This window comes from Heptranchias perlo, chromosome 23, assembly GCF_035084215.1.
Source record: "Heptranchias perlo isolate sHepPer1 chromosome 23, sHepPer1.hap1, whole genome shotgun sequence".
In the NCBI taxonomy this organism is placed as follows: domain Eukaryota; kingdom Metazoa; phylum Chordata; class Chondrichthyes; order Hexanchiformes; family Hexanchidae; genus Heptranchias; species Heptranchias perlo.
The window spans coordinates 16,299,189-16,324,844 of NC_090347.1; the positions used below are offsets into that span (position 1 = coordinate 16,299,189).

General features: G+C 41.4%; 1 protein-coding gene across 3 annotated transcripts in view; it reads left to right on the forward strand.

The window, feature by feature from the left end:
* The window catches only part of LOC137341118 (uncharacterized), a 31,490-nt gene extending 6,434 nt beyond the window's left edge, over positions 1-25,056 (forward strand). For 2 of the 3 annotated variants that reach the window (XM_068004056.1, XM_068004057.1), the window contains exons 2-9: positions 4,166-4,202; positions 6,271-6,327; positions 9,122-9,241; positions 12,048-12,174; positions 12,623-12,647; positions 14,486-14,642; positions 14,976-15,146; positions 19,883-25,056. In XM_068004056.1, coding sequence (XP_067860157.1) covers positions 4,197-4,202; positions 6,271-6,327; positions 9,122-9,241; positions 12,048-12,174; positions 12,623-12,647; positions 14,486-14,642; positions 14,976-15,146; positions 19,883-20,734 — 1,515 coding nt within the window. In that variant the 5' untranslated portion in view covers positions 4,166-4,196 and the 3' untranslated portion in view covers positions 20,735-25,056. The remainder of the gene's footprint in view (positions 1-4,165; positions 4,203-6,270; positions 6,328-9,121; positions 9,242-12,047; positions 12,175-12,622; positions 12,648-14,485; positions 14,643-14,975; positions 15,147-19,882) is intronic. The other variant, XM_068004058.1, reaches the window with a different exon arrangement.
* The last annotated feature ends 600 nt before the right edge of the window (positions 25,057-25,656 follow it).

A 25,656-nucleotide genomic window follows, 5' to 3' on the forward strand; every position in this document is an offset into this window, starting at 1 on the left:
GGTTGGATAGACTGAGACTTTTTTCCCTGGAGAGTAGGAGGTTTAGGGGTGATCTTATAGAAGTCTATAAAATAATGAGGGGCATAGATAAGGTCGATAGTCAAAATCTTTTCCCAAAGGTAGGGGAGTCTATAACGAGGGGGCATAGATTTAAGGTGAGAGGGGAGAGATACAAAAGGGTCCAGAGGGGCAATTTTTTCACTCAAAGGGTGGTGAGTGTCTGGAACGAGCTGCCAGAGGCAGTAGTAGAGGCGGGTACAATTTTGTCTTTTAAAAAGCATTTGGACAGTTACATGGATAAGATGGGTATAGAGGGATATGGGCCAAGTGCAGGCAATTGGGACTAGCTTAGTGGTATAAACTGGGCGACATGGACATGTTGGGCCGAAGGGCCTGTTTCCATGTTGTAAACTTCTATGACTCTATGCTGCCATCGTAGCAGTAAAGGTGGATGTAGCAATATTGGATAGGATAAAAATAGATAAAGAAGAGATACTTTAAAGATTGGCAGTACTCAAAAGTAGAAAAGCCACTCGGTCCAGATGGGATGCATCCTATGTTACTGAGGCAAGTAAGGGTAGAAATTGCAGAGGCTCTGGCCACAATTTTTCTTTTTCGTTCATGGGATGTGGGCGTTGCTGGCTAGGCCAGCATTTATTGCCCATCCCTAATTGCCCTCGAGAAGGTGGTGGTGAGTCACCTTCTTGAAGCGCTGCAGTCTGTGTGGTGAAGGTTCTCCCACAGTGCTGTTAGGAAGGGAGTTCCAGAATTTTGATTTAGCAACGATGAAGGAACGGCGATATATTTCCAAGTTGGGATGGTGTGTGACTTGGAGGGGAACGTGCAGGTGGTGGTGTTCCAATCTTCCTTAGATATGGGGATGGTGCTGGAGGACTGGAGGTCTGCTAATGTTATAGCCCTGTTCAAAAAAGGGGAGAGGGATAAACCCAGCAATTACAGGTATGTCAGCCTAACGTCGGTGGTGGGGAAACTTTTAGAGACAATAATCAAGGACAAAATTAATTGGCACCTGGAAAAGTATTGGCTAATAAATGGAAGTCAGCACGGATTTGTTAAAGGAAAATCGTGTTTGACGAACTTGATTGACTTCTTTGATGAAGTGACGGAGAGGGTTGATGAAGGTAGTGCGGTTGATGTTTTGTATATGGACTCTCAAAAGGCAATGGATAAAGTACCACAGAATAGACTTGTTAGCAAAATTAAAGCCCATGGGATCAAAGGGATAGTGGAAACGTGGATACAAAATTGGTTAAGGGACAGAAAGCAGAGAGTAGTGGTGAACGGTTGTTTTTCAGGCTGGAGGGAAGTGTACAGTGATGTTCCCCAGGGGTCAGTATAGGGACCACTGCTCTTCTTGATATATATTAATGACCTGGACTTGGGTATAGAGGGTACAATTTCAAAGTTTGCAAATGACACGAAACTCAGAGATGTAATAAACGATGTGAAGGAATGTAACAGACTTCAGGAGGAGTAGACAGACTGGTGAAATCGGCAGACATGGCAGACAGAATTTAACTCAGAGAAGTGTGAAGTGATATATTTTGGTAGGAAGAATGAGGAGAGGCAATATAAACTAAATGGTACAATTTTAAAGGGGATGCAGGATCATAGAGACCTGGGGGTGCGCATACACAAATCCCTGAAAGTGGCAGGACAAGCTGAGAGGGCTGTTAAAAAAGTATATGGGATCCTGGGCTTTATTAATAGAGGCATTGAGTATAAAGGCAAGGAAGTTATGCTAAACCTTTATAAAACACTGTTTTGGCCTCAGCTGGAGTTTTGTGTTCAATTCTGGACACCACACTTTAGGAAGGATGTCAAGGCCTTAGAGAGGATACAGAAGAGATTTACTAGAATGGTACCAGGGATGAGGGACTTCAGTTATGTGGGAGACTGGGGTTGTTCTCCTTAGAACAAAGAATGTTAAGGAAAGATTTAATAGAGGTGTTCAAAATCTTGAATGGTTTTGATAGAGTGAATAAGGAGAAACTGTTTCAAATGGCAGAAGGCTCGGTAACCAGAGGTCACAGATTTAAAGTGATCAACAAAAGAGTCAGAGGCGACACGAGGAAACATTTTTTTATGCAGCAAGTTGTAATGATCTGGAATGCACTGCCTGAAAGGGTGGTGGAAGCTGATTCAAAAGTAACTTTCAAAAGGGAATTGGATAAATACTTGAAGGGAAAAAATTTACAGGGCTATGGGGAAAGAGCAGGGGAATGGGACTGAGTGGATAGCTCTTTCAAAGTGGCGGCACAGGCATAATGGGCCGAATGGCCTCCTCCTGTGCTGTAGCTACTATGATACTTCACGCAATATAATTGGAGGGTCTCAACCTGGCAGACTGTTAAACTTTGTATACTTCAAACTCTCAATACACCGTTTTCTACCTAAGATATGTTACTAGAAACCAAAAGCTAAAGCCAGAAATAAGAATACTTTATGATGGCCTCCGCTGACTCTCAGTATTGTTATTTAAAGAGCTGCATGTTGTAATTAAAATCACAAAAGCCGGAACAATTTAGAAGAAATTCTTTAAATTGGTTGTATCAGTACCATTCAGTCTTTAATAGCGTTTCACAATCTGCACCTTGTATGTCATTTTCTATTGGAGTTGATTGTCGAGCTGTCACTGCTGGAAGCAAGCCCTCATTCCCTCTAAAACAAAGTGTGATTTTATACACATAATACCTGATAATGTAGCCTTACCCAGGGTTGAACAAGATATTCTTGTTAGTGCAATATGCATAAAAGTCCTCTTGTGTTCGTCTAGTCTTTGGATAACAGAAGAAGAATCACTCTATCAGACTGTATGGATTAGGTCATGATCAGTGAATGGTGTATGCAATGAATTCCACTCTATCGAATCATGTGGTTTAGTATCTATGAATCAGGTTTATTTCAAAGTAAAATTTAAACAGTAGCAAAAGACCAACACAGTAAGTAACAACATTTAAATTCCATCTTCCTGGTTTACAAAATAATATAAGGCGCAAAGCTTTGCCATCTCTCCTAATAACACTGAACTTGACACAAAGTCTGTAATATAAAGTTTATACATGGAGTCAAAGCCCTCACAACACTTTAATGAGTTCACCTCTACATGGGGTGTGGAACAGTAGAACAAGAATTGCTGAACTGGCAGAGAGCTGCCAAGTAAATATCTCTGCCGGATCAAGGAACTGTCAATCAACTCCTTCCCCAGAAATAAAGGAAATAAAGAAAGGTATCTTTCACAATTAAAGAAAGTTACCAATCACAACAGGGTGTAAAGACTTACAGCTGGTCTCCAGCTGTCCACCTCCTTTTCAGAACAAAACCAAGCTGTGAGAGCCCGATGAAATTGCATGGTGAATACACTTCTAACAAATTAGCCAAACAAGGTGACAAGGAACAATCCCCCAGATTCAATGGAGGGATAATTATCTGGGCAGTTGTCAGCGAATGCTCCGATGAAGCAGTAACTATTTTATGACTGTTTTTGTGATTAAAATGTTAGCCTATTAAAGGACCAATTTGTCCGAATGTGCGTTACCAGCTTCGTCCACATGTTGCTGGCACAGTAAATCATGGTCCGAACGCCTGCTGTTTCCTGATATGTGCACGCGGAAGGTGAGGCTCCCCCTCAGAGTGTATTTGGAAAACTTACCCCGTGTGTCTCAATGCAGCTGACCTTAGTTGATTTGAATTTAGGGACAAATACACTAGTTAATAAATGTGCAGCTTCCAAACCGAGTGGTTTTTTTTAAGAGAATCTATTCTAACTTCTGTAATACTGTAAAGAAAAGGAAGGAAAAACAAACCATGAGCAAAATGCTCCACTTTTGTCACAGTGGATGTATTCTGAAACTGGTGCTCCAGTCAACCAATCAGTCTTATATTTTCTCTGTATTTTTTTATAACACCATAGTCATTTACATATATAATTATTAAAGGGTTTCTGATGAATATTAGCAGTAATAATTCCTGAAATTCATTCAGACTATTATAATATTTTTACTCCTCTTAACCTTTTGCAACCTTTGAAATATGGATATCAAAATACCATCAGTGTTACCTTGTAGCTTATTTTGAGCACTGGCTTTAGGTAGATGATGTGCTTAGGGATAAGGAATACTCATGATATTGTTTTTTTTTCCAGGAAAATATTAATAACAAAAATTAACAAAATAATGCAGGTAAGTTCTTTCGCTTATTGATTGCACTATTCAGTAGGAATCACTAATACCATTAACGGTCAACTGTAGGACCAGAATCATTATGGTTTGTGAAATTGTCCTGCAGGGTGATTTTGAGAACTGGTGGGGGGTCGGGAGGCACATGAGCACGATGACATAAAAGAGACAAGGACATAAGCGAAACCGAGGATTTAGCCCACCAAATTCTAACACTCAGTGTAGATCCAAATGTGTTTTGAGTGCCTCCAATATCTACATCTCTACTACCCTGCCTGGCAACTGATTTCAGGCATTTGTCACCCATTGAAGAAAGAAAGAACTTGCATTTATTTAGCACCTTTCATATCTGTATGGATGTTCCGAGCAATTTAAAGCCAATTAATTACTTTTGAAATGTAGTCATCTGTTTTGTAGGCAAACTCGGAAGCCAGTTTACACACAGCAAAATCCCATGGACAGCAATGAGATAAATGACCAGTTAATCTGTTTTTTGGTGGTGTTGGTTGAGGGAAAGATGTAGACCAGGACACCAGGAGAACTCCCTTGCTCTTTTTCAAATAGTGCCATGTGATCTTTCACATCCACCTTAGAGGGCCTCGGTTTAATGTCTCATCCAAAGAATGATACCTCCAACAATCCAGTAGGTGTAAGCCTAATTTATGTACTCAAATCTTGGAGTGGGACATGAGCCCTTCGGACTTAAAGGCAAATGTGCTATACTGAGCCAAGGCTGACACCAGAAGTTCCTCCTGATATCAGTTCTAAATTTATTTTTCATTAACTTATATTTTCATTAAGACCTTTTGTCCTACTGTAAGCATGGAAGATTCGAGTAAGAGCTCGTGAAGATACGGTGTACATATAATTTTAATTACGCTGCCTGGCAATGAAACAGATAAAACTAAAATGCTGAAGTCCTAGGTTATGTCTTTAAAAGAATGTAGTAAGAATGCTTTGTTGAGATAAGCTGCTCATGGTCGACCGGCCTTATCTTAATCACTGTAACTCTGGACAATGTCCTGTATCTTAAAGAAATTAGCCTGTTGAGATAAGCTGCTCATAGCTGATCGGCCTCATCTTTCTCCAGTCTAAACTCATCAGGCTGACAATAACCAATTAATCTTATCTTCCCTGACCTTGTTATGTTGGAAAAACAGCATCACATTTCGAGGCTCCAGGTGCAAGGGTCAGGCTTGTACCGACCAGTATAAGTACAAGTGATTGTAATAGGTCAGTAGTAGAGCTAAAGCTACAGAGGAGAAGAGAATACCGGTTGGGTTACCACTCTACTTAAGAAGGGAACGGCATAATTTCGTTCTGTTCTTATAACTATCGCTCGAGCATTGGAATTGTCTTAGTTTGTGCTTGGTTTGATCACCTCAATAAAGGATCTCGTCACCACCCATAAGGTGTCAGGTTCAGAATTATTACGCTCCTATCCTACCTTATTTTGAAGTAATATTCAGGGTTTTCCTGGTCTAATCCATTTAATATTTATATACTTCACCCAAGTCCCCCCCCCCCCCACCAACCAAAACCAATTTTTCCTTGCAGGTCATCTTTCTTGCAATCGGAATTATTCCTGTTGCTCGTCTCTGTGTGCACACCAATGAATATACATCTCTTTCGTAGTGTGGTGTCCAGAACTACACCTATGGCAGATGAAGTTTAATATTGGCAAATGCAAAATGTTACATGTTGGATAAAATAGTGTGCAACTTGCATAAAAAATGAATTAGTACAAGGATACTCAAAAAGGGATTGGAAAAAATAGTGGATTTGTCTTTAACACTATCTAGCCTACGAGTTACGGCAATTAAAAATGTTAAAATAATGAAAGCATATATAGCAAGAACAGTGGAATGCAAGTCTATTGAGATTCGGCATATTCTAAAGGGATAAGTGTGATTGATGGAAGGAGGTTTGTGTGATGTGATTTTTATCTTCAGAAGTGGGAAATGTAACTTGTAAGTGACAGGAAAACAGGAATAAAAACAGTGGAGTTTAACTACTAGATTTGGCTGGTCTTTATCAATTCTGGTCAATGATACGTATGTTTTTACTGCAGGGCTACAAGCTAGAAAACATTGACTGCTTCTGCTTCCAGTATACTCGCTGTGACACTGTAAGTTTGGTTTTACTTCCTATCATGGAGTTTATCTTTGTACATTAAAGTTTTTAAGTGGTAACAAACCTCAGCACGTAACCCAATGGAAAATACTTTTTGGATTCATCAGGGGAGATTTTCCTTTTCCTGCTGCTGTGTATGTTGCATTTCCTGGGTGGAGCACAGAGAAAAATTGGATGGGCGGATTGCACATCCATAAGGGAGCCCACCCAAATTACCATCCATTATTTTAAATGAAGATAAAATCGAACAGCATCCCTTACAGGCGTGCGATCCTCCAATCCAATTCTTCTCTGTGCGCTGCATCCAGGCAATGAAATATACACAGCAGCGGAGAAAGGAAAACCAGTTTGTGTCAACATGCATTCTTAAATGGGTCAGCAGTACAAAATTTTCTTGTGAGAGCAGAAACCCAAATTGCGATGGACTTTGTCTTTGGTCCCCGCCACAAACTCCATTCCCTAGCCACCAACTCCATCCCTCTCCCTGGCCACTATCTGAGGCTGAACCAGACTGTTCGGAACCTTGGCGTCCTATTTGACCCTGAGATGACCTTCTGACCACATATCCCCGCCATCACCAAAACCGCCTACTTCCACCTCCATAACATTGCCCGTCTCTGCCCCTGCCTCCGCTCATCTGCTGCTGAAACCCTCATCCATGCCTTTGTTACATCTAGACTTGACTATTCCAATGCTCTCCTGGCTGGCTTCCCATCTTACACCCTCCATAAACTTGAGCTCATCCAAAAGTCTGCTGCCCGTATCCTAAATCCCACCAAGTCCTGTTCCCCTATCACCCCTATGCTTGCTGACATACATTGGCTTCCATTCCTTGTTTTCAAATCCCTCCATGGCCTCACCTTTCCCTATCTCTGAACCTTCTCCAGCCCTACAACCCTCCGAGATCTCTGCGCTCCTTCAGTTCTTGCCTTTTGCACATCCTCGATTTTAATCGCTCCACCATTGGCAGCCGTGCCTTCAGCTGCCTAGGCCCTAAGGTCTGGAATTCCCTCTCTAAACCTCTCCGCCTCTAGACCACTCTCTCCTCCTTTAAGGCGCTCCTTAAAACCTACCTCTTTGACAAAGCTTTTGGTCATCTGGCCTAATATCTCCTTACGTGGCTCGGTGTCAAATTTTGTTTGATAACGCTCCTATGAAGCGCCTAGGGATGTTTTACTACATTAAAGGTGCTATATAAATGCAAGTTGTTGTTGTTGGACTAATCGTATAGGTGGAAATTTTCATCTTGACCACCTGGGTGGTAATCTGGTGGAGCAGATTGTCCGCCCGCTGTAGGACCCTCCAGATTTTTATTCCGTTGTAGAATGAAAATCAGGTGGGTTCTACAACAGACGGGCGATCCACTCCAGCAGATTCCCACCCAGGTGGTGAAGATGAAAATTTACCCCATTAGTCAGGGCTATTCCGCCTCGTAAGTGTGCCAGGGTGGGTGTTGTGCCCGTTCAACTCCCAAACATTTAACCCGACGAAGTTTCCGGCGTGAACTGTTTTGGCAGGCTCCCGGCGCTGTTCCTGCCTGAACTGGGGAGCCTGTCTGGGGCGAGGCCAGAAACTTGTTGCTGAAGTGCCCATACAGCTTAAATTTGCCTACAGTCTTCAGGATATCCAGCAATCGAATACCACTCAAAAAGTAATGTAAAGGTGGTGACGTTTAGTCCAACAACAACTTGCATTTATATAGCACCTTCAACTTAGTAAAACGTCCCAAGGCGCTTCATAGGAAAATTTGACACACTCATTTTGCAATCAATTATACTCAACAAGGGAGGAGTCTAAAGTTTAGAACCTTACCGCCAGCCTTAGCAATGCTGAACTCTAAAATCATGCTTATTATCATCCAGCGTTGCTATGGCGGTAATGATTGTAGATGTGACATATGACACAATTGCCAGCTTATTATAGTATGCCCACCCATATTTGGATCAAAAGTGATGCCAGCAAATGGATGCGGATATAAAAAAGAGTGGGAACCTGTTGGAATAGATCCCAGCTGAATTTGCCACCCTGGCTCCACCATTCAACTGAGGGACAGACAGTGGAAGGTCCTTCCTATTATTTTTCATTTAGCCTCTATTTCATCCTCCCAATATTTTCTCCACTTTCTGGTCTCCTTGGTTCATGCATCACCTGTGGCCAACAGGCCAGTTGTGCAGTATATTCCCTGGGCTGTTGATCTATCTGTCAGGAGATGTTTTGGCGTGACCCAGTGATAATACGGCCCATGATTTTTCTTCTCCTTGTGGAGATGCACTGGGCTACTGCTGTTCTCGTAGCAGCGAGACTGAGATTGAGAACTCAGCCAAATCCCACCATTCCGTGGCGTGAAAGCATTTCTCCACAGAATCCCCTTACCAAGGTAATTATTCACATCAGAGGCTTGAAAGCAAACAGAAGAGACTCAGAAAAGGCATGAGGTATGAAGAGTCGCCCTGAAATACAGGAGTAGTTATCGATTCTTTAGAGTCTAGATATCATGTTTTTTTTTCACTGCAGATTGGACCTTGTCTCCAGGGTTAAAAATTGTTGAATTGTTTTCCCTACGGGATAATAATTATAATAAGATAATTTGTTAGAATGGTGACTTAATTGATGTAGAACTAAACTCTTATTGGCTGCACAATGTTTTTGTAATGTTTTTGTTTCATCACGACAGAAAAGATGAAGTATTCTCCTGTACGTTACTGCTGTGGATCTTGAACCTTTCTTGTGAAGTAGTTTGGACATTCTTATCAACATGTAGTTTAGATATTCCATATTTGTTTCCACAGGGGCAGTGTAAATTTCAACATCGACAGAGCTGCAAGGAATCATCGGAGATCTGCCTGGATTGGTTTCGTCATAGGAGATGCAGAAACCAAATGTGTTCTCGGAAGCATTTAAACCATGAGGTCATTAAAAAAAGTTGAACCTTCCATCTTCCCCTCCTCCCTAGAATCCCCCACTATTTAGGAGCAGAAGCCCTTGTTAATTTTCTCCATCTCTAGCCCATGAGACAATTGCAGCAACCCTGCTGCTGTCTTGGCTGAGGTCATCCCACTCAGCACAACAACAAAATCGTGCGTTTATATAGCACCTTTAATGTAGTAAAACGTCCCAAGGTGCTTCACGGGAGTGTTATCAAACAAAATTTGACACAGTGTCACATAAGGAAATAGCAGAACAGGTGACTTGGTCAAAGAGGTAGGTTTTAAGGAGCGTTTTAAAGGAGGATCGAGAGGCGGAGAGGTTTAGGGAGGGAATTCCAGAGTTTAGGGCCTAGGCAGTTGAAGGCACAGTCGCCAATGGTGGAACGATTAAAATCGGGGATGCGCAAGAGGCAAGAATTGGAGGAGTGCGGAGATCTCAGAGTGTTGTAGGACTGGAGGAGGTTATAGAGATAGGGAGGGGTGAGGCCATGAAGGGATTTGAAAACAAGGATGAGAATTTTAAAATCGAGGCGTTCCCCGACCAGGAGCTGATGTAAGTCAGCTATCACAGGGATGATGGGAGAATGGGACTTGGTACGAGTTAGGACACGGGCAGCAGAGTTTTGGATAAGCTCAAGTTTATGGAGATTGGAAGATGGGAGGCCAGCCAGGAAAGCATTGGAATAGTTGAGTCAAGAGGTAACAAAGGCATGGATGAGGGTTTAGCAGCAGATGAGCTGAGGCAAGAGCGGAGTCGGGCGATATTACGGAGGTGGAAGTAGACAGTCTTGGTGATGGAGCGGTTATGTGGTCGCCAGCTCATGTCAGGGTCAGATAGGCCGTCGAGCTTGTGAACGGTCTGGTTCGGTCTCAGACAGTGGCCAGGGAGAGGGACGGAGTCAGTGGCTAGAGAACGGAGTTTGTGGTGGGCACCAAAGACAATGGCTTCAGTCTTCCCAATATTTAGTTGGAGGAAATTTTTGTTCATCCAATACTTGAGAGAGGTGGTGGTGCGGCAGAGCTGGGTGTCGTCAGCGTACATTTGGAATCTGACATTGTGTTTTCGGATGATATCGCTGAGGGGCTTCATGTAGATGAGAAATAGGAGGGGGCATTTAAAAGGAAAGGGGCAAAAATTTGCCGCGGCACGGCATCTAACACCTCTGCCGTTAGTTAGACTTGGCCCTGCACCCTTCAGCTCACAAAATGTTTGCCCACAAAGTTGCTGAAAGTGTGAGCTGATGACAGCGCAGTGAGAGAAACAGGGCATCTGGGACCTGAGTGAACAGGACAAGCAACAGGGTATCTCCTTAATCAATGAGATTGAAGGATTGGGAAATAAACACAGGAAGGACTGAGAAGGAGGGTGAATTAAAGGGGGTGAATTCAATGTCAAATCAGGTACAGAAAGAGGAATAAAGAGAACAAAAGAAAGATTGGATTAAGAGAGAGAAAAACAAGACAGAAAGGAAAAGTAAGGAATAACATTTTAAATTTTAAAATTTAACATTTTAAAAATCTCCCCAAACAATTCAAAACCTGAAGGAATAAGACTCCACATTTGTATTAGTTAATTTTCAGTGCCAGAGTGATTGATTGGCAGTAATTAACACTTATCACATCATTAAGAGTAATTATGCTACTAATTGCTAGCCCTAAATATCTGCAGCGGGTTTCGTTCGTATCGACCGCGCAAATACAGCAACTTCACGACATTCAGTGCATGTCAATGGTGAGGCAGACAGCAAAACTGATTTCAGGTCATATTTAAAGGATTTTTGTCACTGCCCACTCATCCCTTCAACACCAGAAAAAGCAGCCACCTTTTGAAATCATTCTTACTAGACAGCTTGAAAGTTACTTTGAATCGCCTTTAGGCCCGTAGCAGGGGGAGGTAAAGGCAATTATCTTGACCTTAGAAGGTGGGATCTGTTTGCAGTGTAACTTACATTATACCATCCAACTTCAGACCATCTACTATTCTGCTAACTCCTTTCAATATATTTTGAGACTTGTTGTTATACTTGCATGCACACGCGCACACACAAAACCCACAAAACTGTTATATTTTCTGCTAATGCATTGGCCTTTTTCAATAGAAGGTCTGACTGTCCTAGTTGTGAATCTTTCTAGAGCTGGCACCAATGCTGCTTCAGAGCTGACACAGCATAATCAGTTAACCATGCTCTGAGGGTAATGGTAATACCTGAGTGTAATGGTTATTGCATTGAGGATCCAGTGAGAATCATCAAAAGTATTTTAACAGTGGCTCTGAAACATATTTATACATAAATGTCTTCAACTGGCTCAGTTAATGAATCTATCTGTTGTTGTGTGGTTTTAAATAAGTAGTGATACTACCTTGCATAAAAGTCCATTCTCTTCTGCACTCCTCTGGTGTACTCAAGAGTTCATTCCCATCACCTCCAACCACATTGGAGGAAGTATTTAGAAATGTAATTTCATATGATCATTTGATTTCTTGAAACAAAACTTGAATTTCTTTAATATGTCATTCATTTTTAAATAAATTGAGTATACAGGAGTAAATGGAGCAAGATTTCATTCCACTGATATCAATGTAAAAATAAGCACCTTGTACTTTGCTGTTAGAAATTACAAAAAATACACCAGATTTACTCCCAGAGGCTACAGAACAGACTCTAAGCAAAGAACAGGAAAGTCATTCATTTTTACCAGTTGTTATGTTTGTAGCCTAAATCGATGTTTGGCTGCGTAAGAAGAAAACAAAAGGCTGTAATGTTAGAACTGTTAATTCTGTTCCTAGGTAATGCTGGCGTATTTTCTATGTAGAGCAGAGAAAACTGAAAATCACTGTAAGCAACTAAACTGCCTCATGTACCATGAGAAAGCTCGTCAGTTTATTGAATATGGAACCATTCCACCAAACTCAGGTATGACTGCAGATGTATTTACTCTCACTTCTAGACCAGGCTCTCTGGGCAGAAATAATGGGGCTAACTTAACTCACACAGATGAATTCTATCTCTGAATTTTGCTTTCTATTTGACTAACAGTCAACTATATTTTAAGAAGGACATGATAGATTGGAATCTGTGACTAAACCATCAACCAGTCTACATTTAAAAAGAAAAAGATAGAAATTAGTGTTGGCAATATTCGTGGACAAATACTTAAAGCTGTCTAATCTGTTATTTTAACTGAGGCATTAAACCAATTAAAATAAATGGGTTAATGCATCTGTTAAAATAGTGCACAGAGGTATGGTGCTTTTGTTACGGTCAGTCATTTAGAGGGATAGTGTCAGCTCTTATTTTGTATAAGTTCTTGTATAACACACTGAAATTTCAAAGTCGAATTACAATATGTTTTTTTTCCTAGTTCCGATGGTACCTGCAGTCAGAAGGTAAGACAGTTTAATATTTACAGTTATTTTGTTATAGTGTTATTTATTTGACTTTACCAGCCTCCAGAAAGCCTACCTCTCTGACTGTTCCTTTAGTCTTCTCCCCGCCCACAAATTCCTATACTGTCAGTTTAGTGTCCAGCTTTCCTCCTTGTAAAATGTTCTTTAATGTGAGAAACGCTATGTAAATGCAAGCCATTCTTGTAATGGGTATCAGTGCTGGGGGACACTTCCAGACGGCAGCACAAAGCTGGCGGTATCGAATCGGCCCCCAGTTACACACCCTGTCTGATAATCCGTTCCAGTGAAACTTAATATCAGGGCGGGGCGTATAACGGGCGGCTGCTTCGATATTGCCCACTTTGCACTACTGCCTATTCTACCCCTTTGTATGAATAATCTCCTGACATCAGTCCTAAATTTACCTTTTACTATTTTGATCCTGTGTCCCCTTGTCCTACTCTCGCAATTTAATTTAAAATGATATTCAGCATTTGCCTTTTCCATTCTCTAAACTATTATATATCCTCTCAAACGCCTCCTTTCCAGACTGGAAAGCCGGGATTTCTCCGGTCTTTCCACATAAACAGACCTTTCACACTAGGGATCAATCTCGTGGCACTTCCTTGCAATACCTCCAGTGTTTCCCTCCACATCAACTCCTGTTCCTCCTCCAAATCCAGCACTGTCATTGGAAAGCCCATGTGGTGGATTATTGCCCAATAAAAGCATCGTGACAGCTTCCTGGGTATTGTGCATTAACGTACACGATAAGGTGATTGGTTTTAAACAGTGGCTGGATGTGGCCAATCTGTAGAATTGGACAGTTTCTTTGTTTTGCAGGTTCCATGGAGAAGGCCAATCTTAAGAGAGCACTAGTGACTTTATTTATACAATGGTGTGTTGTTGCCTGTCTTAATTGACAGTGGTAACCCAAGGCTGCCTGAAAAGAGTTAGTGGCAAAAATTTCACTACTCAACATCTTGGGATGTTTTACTATGTTAAAAGCAATTATATAAATGCAAGTTGTTGTTGCTACAGTCAAGGCTGTTCTCCTGGTGGAAGTGGGCTGCAGGTATTCACCCAGCAGCTGGCATAATTCCAGACTAGCCTCGGGGGACAGAACAGCCTTCTGAGGCACTAACAGCCAGAGAAATCTAAACAAGACCTTTTATGTCAGTAAACCCTGTGAAGTGGCCATCTATGTGTTGTAAACAAACATTTTCTGTAATGCCTCACTGTAAGTTCCTCTAATCTAGCCTCTTCCAATTCCCCCTTCACCCCTTCACAGGACAGGAAGGGAGGAATTCCCATTGATCCAATCCAAAAAATAACTTTCCCCAGTATTCAGTGTAAGTGGCAGGAAAAGTCTTTAGAAAAACTCCAGATCGGCAAACAGCAAGAGTCCAGCAAAGTTTCAAAAAGCTTCAGATATCACAGCCACAATGGCCCCCACAGGGATAATACTGTACTGCTCATGCCGCCGTCTATATATAGTGACAGTATTTTTATAGGTCAGGTTTGGGTTGGTAATTGGGGGAAATTACATGGAGGCCGAAGTCACATCCACCTGCCCTCATTTACATGTGGTGGGGAAGGCTCTGAGTGGGTCATGCTGCAGACTGAGGGGTTTTAAGAAGGATAATTTTGGCACAACCTTTTTGGGATGATAGTGCAATGGTCGGTTATAATGCCCTATTGTACTGGTCTTAGTATCCCAACACTGACCAATAACTGGCAGTAAATGGATGGAACATGCAGCCCAATAAGTTCAAACAAAAACAGCATGTTCCATTTCTTGCCGTTAAATCACCTGTTTAATTTACTTTTTGTGCTAGAAGGAAAATGGTGGATTGTGTGAAACGTGAAGTACCACAGGTACAAAACTTCATCAAGAGTGGAAATCATTTTTTGAAGATGGTTCGGCCATTCATCGCAAAGTCTGTGCGAGAACGAAAGCTTTCGCAAGATAAAGGAAAAGCCTACTTCAAAGAGGTATTTTTTTAACTTGTTCATTGAAGATACATAAAACTTGGGAAGTGGGTGATCCAGTTTTCCTGCTGAATAACAAACATACTGTTGAATTTATAACTTGGTTTTACTAATGTTGAAATATCTTTAATTTATATACATGTTGGAGTTTCTGCCATCATCCACCTGATTTTGTGGCACTAATTTTCAGACACTGATATACCTGTGCATATGTCTCACATTTTCCTTTTATTTCACTCTAACTCAACTAGTTTGACTTTAATACCTATTTTTGAATAAGTACATCTTTTTTAATGACTAAAAAGTTATGTGTTAAATTTTTTTTAAATTTTGCAGATATTGCATACAGTATTATTTTATGGTAGCATTAATTGGCCTAGTATTGAACCAGAAGAAATGTTGGAACAACGTGAATTTCAGTTATTATCTTCTAAGTATCCAGATGTCTTTCAGCAGTACAACACTCACCTCCCAACACGTCCTCCTTACACAGTGCTACTTGATGTGGTAAGTTCAATCAGTTCGTCCTGAGAAGCACAGTAAGTTAGAACACAGAAATAGGCCATTTAGCCAATGAAGTCTGAGCCACTTAGTCTACTCCCCACATCCTTTAATATTCCTATGCAAGTGTACAATGGGCCAAATTTTCCTCTGTGATGGGGTTACTGTTGGAAGTGCACTAGAACTTTACTTCAGCAGCCAATGTTACAATACAGAGAACTTCGTGCACCTTCATTAAAATACAATGTCTGAGGTTCGTGCTTCTTCAGGGCATGGAGCTCACTAATCTAAAGATTCTTCAGTTGAGGTGTTACTTTTTGTAATACAGCAAAAGAAGACCCAGTTTTTTGAACCCTCTGAGGAAAGAAGGTTCACAAAGGGCGTGATTATGGCCTTGTGGAAGGATGTGGTCTTGGCAGTGAGTATCACGTCCAACAACACCACCCCCCTCCCCACCCCACCCCATGGCTGCTCAAACTCAGAAAACATTAACTGACCTCTCCAGGACTTTCAAGGTAGCTGGAGGCAGTCAAACCTTGTAAGAGATAAACACTATAAACATATTTTCCAGTTTCAGCCACCAAGCCCTCACTGTATTGAACATCATCTACAACTTACCAGTAGTGTGCAGGAGGCACCGCAGTACCCCTCATAGTTCTCTCCTTCTCTAAAAATATTCCTTTATTCACAGCTGAACTTGTAGGGAAGCAGTGGAAAGCTTAGAAGATAGGTTTTTCATTACCAGCACCTGTTCTCACCCACGTTAAGAAACGTCTTAAGAAAGCCGAGTTGCATTTCATCTGATGGCACACAGAGTGCCTTCACTCAATACTTTCTTATTAATGGGAAAATGGTCCACAACCAAAGACAAAGAAATATCACCTCAATTTACCCAAGGCTCCTGCTACAAGTCATTGGCCAGCTCCCTCAGAACCTCCTACCACTGTAGGAGATTTAGAAGGCTAGGATCGATAGGGCACCTATAGTGGGCGCTCAGGGGAGACACAGTGGGCTTAAACAGTAAGGAGGTTTTTAGATTTGTTTTCACTGAGATACATTTGTCACTGAAGGAATATCTGTGGAATGGTCTGGAGCAATGTGGGAAAATGCCTAGGCAAAGGAGTTTCGAAATAATCTCCAAAATGGGAGCTTTGTTAGCTATGCCAAAAGGGGACCATGACGGCAGGATGGAATTTTTAAGAAATAGTTGCAGTTGTAGTCTTTGCTCATCAGAAAAGCCTGATGGAAGATCCCCTTTTCACCACTAGTTTCCAGTCTCTCAACTTTTCTTGCCTTACTTTATTTTATTGATACTCTCTGATAGTCAGCGTTCCTCTGAACATTCTTGTTCCTTCTAAGCTGTCATCTTCTATGCTCTTTCCCCTCCACACATCCTCACTCTGATCAAACCAACGTATCGACACGGTTTCCTATTACAACTCATCCTTTCTCAGGACCTCAAAACTGTAGAACTCCTTGCTACTTGTAGTTTTTCCCTCCTTTTGCAATCTTCAGGCATTTAACACCCAAGCTTTGTGTCACCTAATCATTACTAGGTACCCAATTTACCTTGTCTTCTCTTTCATTCATTTCACCCTTGATGGAATCTTATGCTGTGGTCCTTGCCCCTCCACCTTGAATTCTTTCAATAATAAATGAGATTGTTGAACTAAAGTCTCAATTGCCCGTCATGGGGATGCACAATGATTAGTACCTTACGTTTTTCTTCATTCACTATCTTTCATTTGCCAAATATTAGCTCACTACCAGTTGATAAATATCACAAGGACAATGACCCTTTAACATGTTTATAGTACCCAGATCCCCTATACATGCAGTTCATATAATTCACCCTTAACGTGATCGCCCATCATTGCCAGGAGTTTCTGCTTCTCTCCCCTGTGTGTTGGACAGTAAACTGGAATTTCAAATGAGAAAGAAAAACTTGTAGGCCTTGAAGAATGGTGTAATCACAGACTATGACCTGAGAAAATCCATCAACTCAGGACACTGACACAAACATTTAAAAAAGCTCTGAGGTGGTCTAGAGATTAATGCTTGGAGGAACATTAAAGATTCTGAGATTAATGAAGCTTTTGAATCTTCAACATGAATCTCAGTGTACAATGCAGGAGTTAAATATATTTTTAGGCCTCTGGTGAGGGGATAAATTTGGAGTGGAAGAGATAACAAGAAGTCTGCTGCTACCTATCTAGGGATTATTACACTCCAAGGCTCTGTACTATATTCATCATCATCGTAGAGTTACATCGAGTCTACAGCACAGAAACAGGCTATTCAACCCAACTGGTCTATGCCGGCATTTATACTCCAATAGAACCTTCTCCCTCCCTACTTCATCTCACCCCATCACCATATCCTTCTATTCCTTTCTCCCTCAAGTGCTTATCTAGCTTCCCCTTAAATGTATCTAAGCTATTTGCCTCAACTACTCCTTGTGGTAGCGAGTTCCACATTCTCACCTTTCTCTGGGTAAAGAAGTTTCTCCTGAATTCCCTATGGATTTATTAGTGACTATCTTATATTGATAACCTCTAGTTTTGGTCTCCCCGACAAGTGGAAATATTTTCTCCACGTCTACACGATTGAACCCTTTCATAATCTTAAAGATCTCTATCACCCCTCAGTCTTCCCTTTTTTAGAGAAAAGAGCTCCAGCCTGTTCAATATTTCTTGATGGACATAACCTCTCATTCTGGTAACATCCTAGTAAATCTTTTTTGTACCTTCTCCAGTGCCTCTATATCCTTTTATAATATGGAGACCAGAACTGTGCACAGTACTCCAAGTGTGGTCTAACCATTAAAGGTTTCTGCTAGTTGGACTTAAGGAAATGTCCTAGGTTAAGACTCTACTTTGTAAGTCCTTTAGGTTCAGTGTTCAAAGATCACTACACAGTGGCTGGCCATCCAATCAAGGCCATTATCTCTCTGGTGAGCCTTGCTGCTGAATCATGATTGTTTTTTGCTACATTCCCTCTGCTTATCAGCGCCGATTTTCCTGAGCCCCCTCTGCCCAGGAGATAAACAGGTGCAGCATACTCAAAGTGCACTGCACCTCTTCAGGGACAGGAAATTCAGAGCAGCTTCAGGCCTCTGAGGCCTGAATGTAGTTTCAACTTTGGGCGACTGGGGGAGAAAATACTCAGATCTACCTTCAGATCTTCGACTTAATTCTGGACCTCGGACAGCGAGGTTTTAGGGGCAGGCCATAGCACCAGCTTTTTCTGGATTTCCCTACACTTGGGTTCCCAGGAGACATTTTCACTACAACAGATGAGTTATGAGGCTGTGAACTCCCTCCTGCCTCATTCTCATTGCTCCATCTGGCCTGCACCTTCTGTCGGCACAGGTCAGGCTCTGCTCCCGTAGCAAAGCCCCAGGAATCTCGTAGCAACGTTAAAGGGGTGCTGACCCAGGCAACCAGGTCTCAACTCCTTGCACCCTGGGAGTACGCACTTCCCTGGGCACAAGGGCCAAGAAAATTGCCCCTATTGTATTCAGTATAACTACAACACCACACCTACCCCCACTTCAAAGATTGCATCTCTAATCAGGAGGCCAGAGGTCCTGTGGTGGGTTTTTAAAATGTTTTTTCTCAGCAGTGCGGTAGCCCAGCCGGTTGGGGCATGAACATGGTGCCACACAGTAACTGTAGATGGGTTTACACCTCACACGATGTTATTGATCTCAGTTCCGTGGGATGAAATGCATTTTCCCACAGGGAGGGAAGGGAAATGAAGGGACAGTTGCCCTGAGTTGCTTTTGTGCCCCATCCAGCAGGCAATGTCAGAGCAATATTGACAGAGACTGGGGAACAATTCCCTCCTCTCATCCTCGAGATCAGAGATGACGTGTGGAAACTCAACCCAGGGAAAAGGGAAAAAACTCCAAGATAAAGGAGTGTCTTACCCATAGAAATAAATAAAATCACTTTTTGAAATCAGAAAGGAGGTCTATTTTTCTCACGAACTCTCAGAAATAAGGACATTCTGGGGAACAGTCAGAATATTCATTTCAAGAAACTAGAAATCGATTGAGCATTCTAATAAAATAGAAAATGCTGGTCAGTCAATACATCAGTCAGCATCTGAAAGAAAATATGGGCAAATATAATGGGTGGAAACCCCTTGCCAGAACATGCATGTGTCAGCTTGGCTCAGTGGTAGCACTCTCACCTCTGAATCAGGTTATGGATTCAAGCCCCTCTCTGGTATATGAGCATATAATCTAGGCTGACACTTCAATGCAATACGGAGGAAAGTCTGCATTGTCAGAGGTGCAGTCTTTCAGTTGAGACCTTAAACTCTGCTGTTGAGGTAGAATGTAAAAAAATCCCAAGCCACTATTTGAGGAACGACAGACGTATTCTCCTGATATCATGGCCAACATTCATCCCTCAGCCAATACCACCAAAACAGATTAGCTCATTGTTTATCTCACTCCTGTTTGTGGGACGATGCTGTGTGCGATTTGCCATCTATGTTTGCCTACATAAGAATGACGATACTTCCAAAGTAAAAGGAGAAAATGCTGAAAATACTCAGCAAGTCAGGCAGCATCTGTGGCAAAAGAAACAGAGTTAACATTTCAGGACGAAGACCTTTCGTCAAAAATAACTCATTGACTGTGAAGTGCTTTGGGTTGTCCTAAGGACATGAAAGGTGCCATACAAATGCAAGTTGTCTCTTTCTTTATTGATTGGTACCTGTTTGTTTTACAGGTTGTTGAAATCATGGGAAGAAATGAGGAAGAAAAAGTTTTGAAATGTTTGTTGAGTCTGACTGAACAAATGGTTTTGCCACTTACAGATGATAAAAGCAGCAAAGTTGGAAATGTCTTTGTATCAACTGTCATCAACTACTGCTATTTTTGGGATAGTGATATCAAAAACGAGAAAACAGACAATTATTTTGGTGCTTCAGTGTCATGTAAAGGGAGGCAACAGAGACAAATTATGATCGATATATTGTGCTGTCAAACATGGCACAAACACATTAGCCTGGCAGTATGTATTGGAAATATGTATAAAAACCAAGCTGTTTGGTTTCCTCCTGAAGTGCACTCCCTGGCTTTTAATATAATTTTCAATGAAGAAAGCCCTCCTGCACCAAGTGCTACACCAGACAATCAACATGTTCTCACAGTGGTTGGATCAGCAGGTGTCCAGGAGCCCAACTCCTTAGAAATTAGCAGAACTCCTAGGCAACGTGCAAGCTTAATTCCCAGAGTTCCTTGTGAGAGGTGCCTCGACATGTTCCCAAACATTAATTATCATCCAAATCCAGAATACCATGGCCATCCATATTGGGAACATGGCAACTGTGCTGAGTGTGAATCTCTAAGCCAGCTTCTGTACGCTAACCAGCTATTGGCCATGAGACTACAGTTTTACGTACAAAGAACAATTCTAAGTTCTCCAACTGAACAAATTCATCTGCCTCATGGTCTGATTGGTAGGAAACTGAGAAGACTTGAAGATAATCTCAGATCATTAGGGTTTAATGTGGGACTTTTTTCATTTTATGATCCATCTGGTATAGAGAGTACTGCACTGGAGAGATTCCAACACTGAAATCACATTATATCGCTCACTATGTCATATACCTGGCCATCTAATAATCCAGCTGGATGAATACACCTGGGGAGTCTCACTCTTTGTACTATAAGGTACAATTTAATGGACAGAAAATCGTGGGGAACACTCCCATAATTTCCCAATTTGTGCTTCCTGAGGGTTATTGTCCACACCGGGAGTGTGTATTGGGAAATTCATCCCTGTGCAGAACATCAAACACAGTGTTTGCAACTTTGAAGGTAAAGGCCCCCAATTTCCTCTGTGCCACGATGGTGGTGGATCTCCAGCAAGGTGGGACTCCCACTCGCTCATTATTTATGCCCCTTTCCAGGGTCAGGGCCATTTATGTATTCTACCCGGGTGCCTCAGATGGGGTGGGGGTGAAAACTTGCTGCAGTGCCTTGCAGAAACATAAGTGGACCAGTTGTGACCTCAGAGGAAACTTAAAAAATAAAAAGTGCCCCATTTTCAAATAGGCTGGTTTCAATAATTCAATCAATTGCTCTACAATCAATTGCAGTAGAGAAACTGGTCTTTTAAGTTTTAAATAACCCCATATGCCCTTAGCAATAATAGATGCCCAGGCATCCCTCGTGCCCAGCATTGCTAGGATGCAAATGGCAGGAAATATGTAGTATAGCGTATTTCCCTCATTTGCATGGCATCATAATATGCCCGCCCCCAAATGCAACACAAATCCTGAACAGTGCAAAAGTAGAGCGGACTCGCACTTCAGGCCCATTTACAGTGTTTTTACACTGATTTAGCAGAGGTAATTCTAGACCCAAATTTCTATAACTCCAGGTTTCATATTGCTCAAACGAAACTAAAATGCTTAACGGCAACATAGTGGTGAAGCATTTAAAATATGGACGTGAATGATCTCCCGCTGAACCTGGGACAAATATGAACTAAAATCACTGTTACCTTCCTGGCTGAATTCCAGATCTCTACTCCATTATTGCGAACAATGCAAAGCAGAAAGATTGTGCTTATACAAGCCCAAATCTAGCAAAGCTTTGCTTTGGTTCAGTTTTGTAAAAGCTTACAGTTGAAGTACAGATTCGCTGTTTGTAACATTCATTTTACACCATCACAGTAAGAGATTGGCAGTCAACCCCAACTAACAGATGTTTGATCTATCTCTCAAGTAGGCTGCCAAGAAATAAGACACATGGCTCATCATCTGCCCTGCAGGCTGCTGAAACGTTGAGAAAGATAGGAACTACAAGGAGTAGGATTGTTAAAAAGGAGAAACTAGGGAAAGACAACTAGATCCAAACTAAGAATAACCAACTGGTAGGTAGTTATTGGAAAACAATGTGCTTATGGACAATTAAGTCACATCTGAAGCAAACTGGGCTGTGTGGAATTTGATAATTCTTGAACCTTTGAGACCATGGAACTGTCATGCAAAAGAAGACTAAAACTTGTCCAAGATACAGGACATTGGTACTGATAATACAACCTGTGAGCCATTTGCAGCCCGCCTTCCTTTCACCTGTGATGATCTGCTTCAGGTGTCATTGGGTCTTCATTCCTAGCTGACCTGATGTACTCTGCTCACTGAGATTGGATTCAGTGCTGTTCTCTCTCCTTTTGTTGTACTCCAGTGAAAGAAAGCAAGGGAATCCTTTTAGGAGGGAGAACTATGCCGGTTTCCATATAACAGGTAAATGGTTCCTATTGCAATAAAAATATTTAATAGTAGCCCTATCAAAATAGAACTTTTTAATATAATAATTGGTTCTATATATATTTTTCTATCTTTAAGAAAGTGCCTGATCCCCACCTGCTAACCGCCCATAGTGACATGACTGAAATCATGAGCTCACTCCATAGTGCCATGTGTTAGAGCATTCCTGAAAATGACCCTTGAACAAAACATTGGCTTGGATTATGGCCTTCAACAAAAGGTTAGTAAGTAGACAGATGTAGTATGTAGGGTCAGGTGGATACTCTGGACTGTTGCTTTATATCCGTTGAGGAAAGCAGAGAGAAACTTGCAGAACCTTTGGTCAGGAGATAAAACAGACTGGGTAGAATCCATAGTAAACAGACAAACACGTTCTATGTAATGAATAGGCAATATAGTCTTTTCTTTTTAACATGTTGTTATAACATTATAGAATTGGTTTTCAGGTGGAAAAGAATGATTGTACCCAGGTCCTAATTTGTTCTTCTGATTTGTGCCATTTGGAAACAAAATCAATACATTTTAAAAGATGTTGATGTTCATGAACACATGTTAAATATATTATAAAAACTGCAGACGAAAAACAAGTACTTGTAAATAAATCCCTAGCCTGGGACTGTGACGTGGTATACAATGCATGCATAGGGTCACTTTTTATCTTTCTTTTTAAATAAGATTTCTTCTACATTAATGTCACCTCCCTTAAAGTTAAGACAAATCCAAAAATTGGAATAAAACAACTTTGCAGGAGACTTCATAACATAATAATGTATTTTTAGATCTATTGCAACTGTGTAGGCTGTTTCCACACTTACCTGTTAAATTTTACAGAATGAAATCATTTCAGTTTTATATTCTGATCTGTGGCATTATTAAATACTTTTGCCTTCAGCAAAGAGTTTGACTTACCTGTCAACTTTTAACAACTATCAAAAGATTCTGGGGGTTAAGTTGGTTAACCCCCAAAATCAGACGCAGGTATCGCGATCTGCGATTAACCCGCGCTGGGTGCATCTGTCGCAGGTATTCGTTCTGCCTCAGCACTTACCGGAACACAACCTCCACATGAGGCCTTGACTCGAGGCCTTGACACGAGGATTGAATGACATTCACACTTTCCACCAGCAGTGGGAGCCCAAATCTCTTAAAGGCAGGCTGTCTCCCTGATCAGACATCACACACACACAGATGCAGGTCCCATCTCTATGTTTACAAACTGTTGAGTTATTTTAAAATACTGAATGAAGGTTGCCCACCACTAAATCCCACATCCTCCAATCTGCATGCCAGACCTCACCAATCTGCCGGTGCGAGTTTGTACCAGGTCTCTGAGAGTGCAGGAAGAAGTTCAATGCTTTGACACAAGTAGTCAAGTGGCATCTCCTACCAACTGCACCACTAGCCGCATCCATTGCTCCATGCACTACACCCCCCATCACCCACTTACCAACAAACTCTTTCAATCAGTACTCAACTCTTCCAATCAGATGCTTCCTCTCACCCTTACACATTACCACTGTTGCAAGCCACACACCCACAACTCCCAGGCCATACACACTGGCAGATATTCAGCCATGACAGGCACATCACCCAGACACACGTCCCGCTTTCTTGCAGGAGAAGGTGGCACATAACAGGAGGTAGCAAGTGGCAGTGGCTTTTAGCCTTTCGAGCATGTTCTGCCATTCAATGAGATCATGGTTGATCTGTAACCTAACTCCATATACCCTAGCCCCATATCCCTTAATACCCTTGATTCACGGAAATGTATCAATCTCAGATTTAAAATTCACAATTGAGCTAGCATCAACTGCCGTTTGCAAAAGAGAGTTCCAAACTTCTCCCACCCTTTGTGTGTAGATGCGTTTCCTAACTTCATTCCTGCACGTCGTGACTCTAAATGTTAGGCTATGTCCCCTCGTCCTAGTAATCAAATATAGGAGAACTCAAAAAAGTTACAAATGCATCAGCAGCCAGAAGCAATAATCCAGCAACTGACCTGTAAATCCTGCGTGGTCCCTTTAAATAGCGCTGTTGGGGGGCACTCCAAGGCATGTTTAGATGGTTACAATTAAGGCAGTGCATTGAGTGGAGCGCTAAGTGCCAATGGTGTGCATCACATTAAATCAGCATTGCACACTGATCAAATAAATTTTCACCCTACTTTACACGATACCGGCATTCGTTATTTGTGCATGTGCTAAACTCTTTACCAAAATGGCGTCGGGCGCACGTCATGCTAGATGCGTGCATGCGCATCCAAGACGCCATCTTGGATCTCCGAGCGGTCGCGTAGCACTGAAACAACGGGCGCTACACGACCCAATTTAGTGCCCTCTCAGTTTGCAGGAGAATTTACTAGACAAGACAGTTGTGAAAATGACATTTTTGTCTGCGTTGACAGTATTTGATGGGTTGGAACACAACAAGAAACTGATTATTTGAGTGATCAGAACCATGAATTGTTTGTAGATATCGGCTACACTGTATGTTGGAAACAATATTATGTTTGTCAGAAAAAAATGTAGAAAGGATATAACCAACCAGGAACCAAAACTTCCTGAATTCAATACACCGTGTTATTTAATCAAACTCAATGGAAATAAAAATTGTGCAAAGGAAATTCCAATTTTCAGTGTTTTTTATTTGAATAAATACAAACATGCAGTATGAACATGACAATAATATTGTCTTATTTTCTATTTTCACTCAGTTTGCATAGCGAGGTTCACACAATTATAAGGAAACCTTATAGACAAATACATACTCCAAAGATTGTTTAAAGCTGTGCACCGTTAGTGACTTAACAACATTTAGTTGCAATATTTTTAATTGCAGTAGCAACTATTTTTCTGGTAATTTGTAGCACTACAAACATTTTCTGATCAATTAAGACACACAAAACAGAATTTGTACATAAAGATTGGACTTAGATTTACTGAATAGGCAAAAAAATCCATATTTAAGTTGATGGATGACAGGTATACAAAGATTGGCTGGATCCATTATTTCTATGCTTCAGATAGCATAAAATAAAACGTTCTATTAATGGTAAGAGTGTTGTTGGACTGTGGGATTTCACCCTCATTCAATGGATAAATACTCACCCTTGCTCTATTTCAATAAACTGACAAGGTGCACAGAAAATCATTAATCGCGGTTGAATTGATTGAATTACAGAAACCAGCCTATTTTAAAAGCATATAATATCATAGTATGGTAC